General features: G+C 52.7%; 1 protein-coding gene across 1 annotated transcript in view; it reads left to right on the forward strand.

The window, feature by feature from the left end:
- ADRA1D (adrenoceptor alpha 1D) overlaps positions 1-7293 on the forward strand; it is a 23595-nt gene that overhangs the window by 15843 nt on the left and 459 nt on the right. Inside the window, exon 3 of the mRNA XM_015596878.1 lies at positions 7093-7292. Within this exon, the coding sequence (XP_015452364.1) occupies positions 7093-7292 (200 nt within the window). The remainder of the gene's footprint in view (positions 1-7092; position 7293) is intronic.

Below are 7293 nucleotides of genomic sequence, written 5' to 3' on the forward strand. Positions count from 1 at the left end.
GGCCTCAGCCTGGCCCCCCTCAGGGGGGCCCTGGAGCAAGACGAGCCTCACAGAATTACGCCACCTAGAGGCAAGGTACATAGTCTTATCCATCCCCAGGTCAATCTCACTGGCTGTGAGCTGCCCCTTGGTGGAGAGGTGTCATCTTCCCATTAAAACAGCTCCCATTGGCCAAGGGCAGTTCTCTAGAGAAAAGGTAACTATGAGCCTTAGCAGCCAACACTCACAGCAGCTGGGGCTGGGAGCATCTGGAGCTGGGGGCACCTGGGCCTGCAGGGCACCTAAGCGGGGCCCAACAGCATTGACTTTGAACCTTAGAGGTGACTTTTGAGCAAAGATTTGAAGGAGGGGAAGGAGATGGCCCAGCAGCTCTGGGGCTCTTCCCAGGAGGTGGGGTCTATTTGACACTCTCTCCTGAGACACAGGTTCCACAAGCAGGCAATAGCCCAGCCCTTCTGAATGTTCCGGATGGACATGCATGCACAGGAGCCAAACCCAATATGGCAGGCCCCACAGGGCACGCTTGAGGCCATACAGAAGGTCAGCGAATGCCACCAGGCCTGACAGAGGCAGAATAAAGAGATGCTCAAAGCACACGCTCCAGAAACGACTACCACCTCCCCAGATACCCAAGGGAGTGGGGTTAATCACAGAAACATCCCTGGAGAAAGTGGTTCTAGACCTGAGTCTGAAGAAACAGGGAGAGAGGAGGAGGGGCATCCTCTAGGTCAGCACGTGAAAGCCCAGGAGTGGGAATGAGCATGAGCGTGCTGCTTGTGGGGCAGCTACTGGAGGAAAGCAAGTGTCTGTGGTTCCTGACTCCCCAGGATCCCTGGAAGATCAGGGAAAGCTCTGTTTCTATCTTTACATTATGTTGCAGGAAAACCAAGTACTTAAGGCTGTACTGACTCAAGTTCAAATACTGACCCCACCACTTGCTCTCTGGAGAAAACTAGAATCTTTCTGAAAAGTGGGATGCCAGTGCCGTGAGAATTAAATGAGACGTGCATACAGGGCCCGGCCTGGAGACTAGTAGGTACTGAACACTCGGAAAGCATGAGCTCCTATTTCCTTCCTTCCTACTTTAGAGGCCACCTGCCCAAACACCATTTATTCATTCATTCAACAAATATTTTACAGTCCCTGCTCTGGGTTAGCCACTTGCCTTATAGGTTGGGATGAAAAGAACAATGAATCCCATTTTTGCCTTCAAGAAACCTAGAGTTTACTAGAGTAGAAAGAGTAATCATAAATTTTATTAAAGTAGAGGCACTCATGAAAGGGTGCCCAGACCCGGTGGGGGAGGGTGCCTGACCGGAGGCTGCAGGGGTGGGTGGAAGGAAACGGAAAGCACCGTGGGAGTGATAGGGGCCAAGCAGAATGGCAGATGGAGCGCAGCCCCTGTGGGAAGCCCTGCTTGCGGCTTCATGAGGGAGGCACAACGAACACAGCACTGGCTCCTAAAAAGCCTTAAGTGCAGCACGAGATAGTCTGGGCTTATTCCTCAGAGCCACTGGAAGCCACTCATGGTTTTCAGAGGGGAAAGGAGAGAAACCAGTTTTTTAATAAAAGCTTCCAACAGGCTGTGTGCAGAGTGGAGAGGACAGGGGCCCACTGGGGACTGTCACAGCCATGCGAACAAAATGAGATGCCAGACTCAGCAAAGGCTTCAGGAAGGAGGCGAAGTGGAGGGGGTGGGGAGACCCTGCTGGAGAGAAGGTCAAATGCACTGGGTGTGGTGACCAGTCGGACATGTAGGTAGAGAAAAGGGACTCATTCAGCAGACTCAGCAGGTGTCGAGTGCCTACTGTATGCTCAGTGGGCTCATGAGGTCTTCTGGGCGGTGAGAGGGCAGTGCCAAGCAAAACAGACACAAGTCCTGCCCCGTGGACTGCGGGGAGAAAGATGATGGGCACAGTGAAGAATAAGTCAAATAGTACGGGAGAAAGTGATGAGTGCTGTGAAGAACAGTAGAGCCAGTTGAGGGGAATGAGGAACACGGGGTAAGAGGACATTGCAATTTTAAGTGGGAAGTCAGGGAGACATCATTTTGATGACCAGATTCTTCTTATAAAGGCACTCCTACCTTTAGCAGTGGGGTCGTGAGGAAGAAGCCGCATACAAAATCCAAGAGAGCGATGCCCTGAAAGCCACAGTGAGGTGACAGGTGTCCACAGGTTGGGGGCCCAAGTGAGGTACGCTATGGGGCAAAGCAGTGGAGTGAAAAGCAGCTAGGGAAGAGGAGACAGCAGTCGTGGATGGAAAGGGTGGAGAGAATGAGGGCGAGCACGTGGGTGACGGATGGCTCGAGAGCTCCATGACACAAACAGGGACACTGGCCTTGGGTGGGAGGAGAGACTCCTATCTTACCAAGCAAGAAGAGAGGTGAAGGTTTGAGCGGGTCCCTAACTTCTTTGGCTTCTGTTTTCTCCGTAAAAAGGAAATGAGGTCAGCTGCTCTGGAAAAGGTGAAGGGGTGACTGCAAGGCTTGTAGAGAGGAGTCAGGGCTTAAAGGAGCTGGTGCAGGAATAGTAGGGAGCGGGCCGGGGATGGACGGTGAGATTGCTGGAAACACAGGACACTGAGCTGAGGTCAGGGACCGTAAGCATGTTCCGGGAGTGGGTGGACCCGGATGGAGAAGGACAACCCAAATCCAGAAGGACGTGGTTGTGGGAGGATTGAGAATGGCTGAGGTGCGAGCGAGTAGGAGTCTCGGCTAAGCTGAGAAGGAGGCAGACAGAAGGAGATGATAGGAGAGAACCAAGGGGCTGGCAGAAGGTCAAAGTACAGATGAGAGAGGACAGGAGGCCGCAGTCAGCATGGAGATGGGTTCTACATAAAGAAATGAAATGCTCAGACGTATGTTTTAAAAGGATCCCCCGGCTATTGTGTGGAGAACAGGGTTCGAGGGCACAAGTACAGGAGCAGGAGCCCACGTGGAAGGGCACTGTAGGTAGATGATGATGGCAGCTGGGACCAGGCAGTAACAAGGGTTGGTACGAAGTGAGGAGTTTGTGGGACTTGGCGATGATGGGATGCGGGATGTGATAGAGAGCCGTCAGGATGCATCGAGCACCTACCATGTGCCAAGTGCGATGTGAGGAGCTTACCATTTAAGGAGAAGATAGACAAGAAACCAAGAGTTACCTGCAGGGTTCTTGGCACTTAGAAGTGAGTAGATGTGCTGGCAGAGAGGAGGGAGTACCACTAACACTGCTGGGTCAGGAGGGGGCGGTATGAGGAAGGCCTCCAGGAGGAGGTGCCGCTGGAGCTGGCAGTACCAGGTGGAGGCAAAGGAAGGGCATCCAGAATGATCATGTGCAAAAGCCCAAAGGCAAGACTGAGGAGCCCACTGTGGCCGGAGGGCAGCGAGAAGTCAGTGTGGCCACTTAGCTGATGCACATGGAGACAGAAGACAGAAGTAAGACTGCGGAGAGAAGAGCAGGAGAAAGGAGAATGTGGGGGTGATGCTGAGCACCTGGATGGGGGGTGGGGCTGAGGGAGGGCTTTCCATGAGAGCCTCTGGTTCTAATGACAGCTGCCAAGATGAGTAAGCACAGCTGGGCGAGAAAGGATGTGGGCAATGTGGGGAGTAGGAGAAGAAGCCAGCTCAGGGCAGAAAAGTGGGTGCCAGGGACTAAGGGAGAGTGGCTTTGTCTCAGAGCCCCCAGCTGCCCATTGAGGCTTTCCTGCATCTGTGGTACACGGGCTGGCAAAGGTGTGTGCTGGGCAGCTGGAGAGGGATGTGGAGGGAAGACGAGCAAGGCAGCTGGTCGACGAGTAGCCATTACTCAGTGGCTGGGGGAGGAGCAAGCCGGGAATGGCTGAGAAGGAGCTTGCCCACTGATGCCCCCACAGCACGGCAGCATTGCAGGGAGTGCCTAGTAGCCAAGTGCCCATCCTCAGGGGTCTCGGGGCAGTTCCCCATCTCCTCCATAACACACAAAGGGAGGGAAGTGCTCACTTGCAACCCCCTCCCCAGAGATCCTTGCAAGAGACCGTGGGCCAATGAAAGAATGATGGGGGGCGAGGGAGGCAGGGAGAGTGAGGCAGGGTTCAGGGAGGTGTGGGAAGACCACAGTACTCTGGGAAGAGGTAGGTGCGAGGCTCAAAATTGCCATCTATGAAGGGAATAGGAAAAGTCTCTTGGGAGCTGCTATTTGGAAGCTGGAGCCCAAGGCACAGACGTCTGTATTTTCCAGGCAAGATGTCTGTGCAGTGGGCAGAGAGCAAATGAAGCAAAGTTGTGACAGATGCTGTTGGTGCCTCACCCATCTCATTTAGACCTTCAGTGCGCTAATGGGCTAACTTCCACCTGAGCACCTGGCTCTGTCACTTTGCCTAGGGGCTTTCTCTGCCCACCAAAATCCTGCTTGTCTACTCATGCGGCAGGCAGGAGGTGTGGAAAATTAATTAATGACTTACGGGAGTGGGCGTATAGATTCCCCACCTCCCTCGCCCCAGTGGGGAAGCGGGGATAACTCAGGTTCCTGTTCTCCACTGTCTCACAGAGCTCCCAGGGGGATTAAGCCCCAGTCTCCCACAGTGATGACAACTCCTTAACACACCTTTTATTGGCTTCCTTCTCTTTCCTGTCTCTCTTTCCCACTCCACTACTGGTATTTCATTTACCCCCCCAAATTAACAACTTACATTTGAATCCTTGTCTCAGGGTCTGCTTCTGGGAGGGCCCAAAGTAAGACAGAAAATGTCGGCAGGACACAGTAAGAAAATTGGGGGGCCGAAAGGCTGCTTGAATCCCAGCTCTGTTGTGTGTAAGGAATTCCCAGCTGGCAGCAGGCTTCTGAACAGTTTCGTTGAGCATAAATTAGAATATTCATGTTTACAAAAAGGCCCAGGCCATACAATGTGCCATGTTGCCCACCAATCCGAATCGAACCCAGGCTGATAACAATGCCTTTTGGCTGGCTTCGGTCTTGTCGCTGAAAGCATAGTCCACTGATTTGTCATTCTGGGCTAAATATAAAAAATTGGGGCCTGAGTCAGAAAGTTATTTTCAGTACTCTGTCTTTGCAGCCATTGAGGGATGCTGTTCCGAGGGCCGCCTTCTTGGAGGCTGAGGTCAACCCTGGTGGCCCCCACATTCCAGGGACAACTGCCCAACTCCTCTCTCAGGGGATATTGTCTCCTCAACACACCCTGACTGATGCCCCAGCCTCCCCCACACCCACCAGGTCTCAGCTTCTGTTTCTGGCCACTCTCCAGAGCTGGGAAGTGGACCTCTCCTCTCTCAAAAGCCACAGAAATAGGGAGAGGAGAGTAAATAGACAGCAGTATCTATTAAGAACCTGTGAAGTGCTAGACCCTGAAATTTATGAATCTTCACAAAATCCCTGCCAGAGAAATATTGTCTGTATTTCACAAAAAAGAAAAGCAAAACTTAAATGGCCAGCCAAATGACTTGTTCAGGGCAGTGTGACCAAGGTTTGAAAGGCCTGTGCCCAACGATGCTGTATGACCTTCCTCTTCCTCCGCAGTGTCTCTTCGCTCCAGGGATTCTCTGTATGGGGGGAGGTGGGTGATAAGTAAGGGCCTCCACATCAAAGAGGGGGCATGGTGCCTCTGCCCCCTCAGTAGGAGACCCCGCTTTTATTTCTTTTGGGGCAAGGGAAGAAAGAACATGTCCCGTGATTTGCCAAGGACCCCTACCCCTGGCCTGCTCAGGCTCTTGGGTGCCTGCATCTTTTACCCACGCTCCTGCCAGCTACCCTCTGCCTCTCCTGCTGCTGAGGATGAATGAGGCTGAGATGGCCTCTGCATCCTAAATCATGCCTTTGCGTTTTGTCCCAGTGCTTTGGAGACATGACTCCTTTCCAGTCCATGGTGGAGATGCCAGGGGAAAGGTTTGTGGAGAGAAAGGTCTTCCTGGCACAGCTTAGACCCATTGCTCCCCATCCCCACCTGCCTGGCACCGCTCCCTTGAAGCCATCCCAGATGCCTTCCCTGACCACTTCACTGAGGCAGCCCCGCTGTCCTGCATTCTGACAGCCGTGGTCATTGTGTTTATTGAGGCTTAATTCTAGGCCTTATCCCTCTCCTGCTTAAAAAATAGCCATGGCTCTTAACTGCCCACAGAATAAAAGCCAAACTTCCCAGCATTTAAGGCCCTTCACCATCTGTCCCAGTGAAGTTTGCTGGTATATCCTATACAACATTCCCAGACCCCAGACGTTATTCTTCTCGCCCATCTGTCCCTTCCACTCCTAACACCCTCTGCCCCTCCTCATCCTGGTTGGCCTCTATCTACCCTCTGAGACCCCTAGAAGCCCCCCACCCCATGTGCCGAACACCAGCATCGCCCCACCTGTGTTCCCGTGGTGTTTGATTCACATTGCCAGCAAGGGAACAGGACAATGGTTGATGTGAGCCCAGCACAGTGCTTGGCATGGGGTGAGCCTTGCTCAACATTTATCAGGGGTCCTTGTCTCTTTTTGTGCCAAGGACTACTTAGGATCCCTTCTCAGAGTCACACTTGCAAATGCACAAAATATAGAGGACTACAAATGAAACCGATTTCATTGAAACCCTGGTCAAATATTTTAAAACATAATTCGTGATCTAGTAATAAACGTGCTTCTACATTAAGGCATGAAATAACAAGATCTATTGTTGTGTTCTAATGACAGTCATCTCCACGTAGTGAGGAGCACAGACAATATTTCACATCTGCAGCAACCGAATGTGATAGAAAACTATCTGCAGGACCTGCTAACATTAGGTTGAACCGTACGAAACTGCCAATATTGCACCAGTTTTGAGCTACAAAAACGGTGATTTCATATGATTTTGCCTAGTTCTACTGTTTGTTGCCTACATTCATCATTGAAGGAAATGTTCAGTTTCAGGTAGATGTGAGTAAAACTGAAGATGACCGCTTTTCCTCATCCAAGTTCATGGACCCTCTCAAATTATATCAGGGACCCCTTGGGGAGCGATACCTTGAGAGATCCTCTAGTCGATGACTCAGCCAGGGCCCTGGAGGGCGGGGAGGGTTGCCCCTTCGCACCCAGGGGCTGCCTGGGCCTCCTCCTCCCCGAGCATTTCGCTCACGTGGGTCTCTGCTCCCCACAGGCTCCCTGTTCCCGCAGCTGAAGCCCTCTGAGGGCGTCTTCAAGGTGATCTTCTGGCTCGGCTACTTCAACAGCTGCGTGAACCCACTCATCTACCCGTGCTCCAGCCGCGAGTTCAAGCGCGCCTTCCTCCGCCTCCTACGCTGCCAGTGCCGGCGGCGCCGGCGCCGCCGCCCCCTCTGGCCCCTCTATGGCCACCACT

The sequence above is a fragment of the Pteropus alecto genome, unplaced genomic scaffold, assembly GCF_000325575.1.
Source record: "Pteropus alecto unplaced genomic scaffold, ASM32557v1 scaffold45, whole genome shotgun sequence".
Classification (NCBI taxonomy): domain Eukaryota; kingdom Metazoa; phylum Chordata; class Mammalia; order Chiroptera; family Pteropodidae; genus Pteropus; species Pteropus alecto.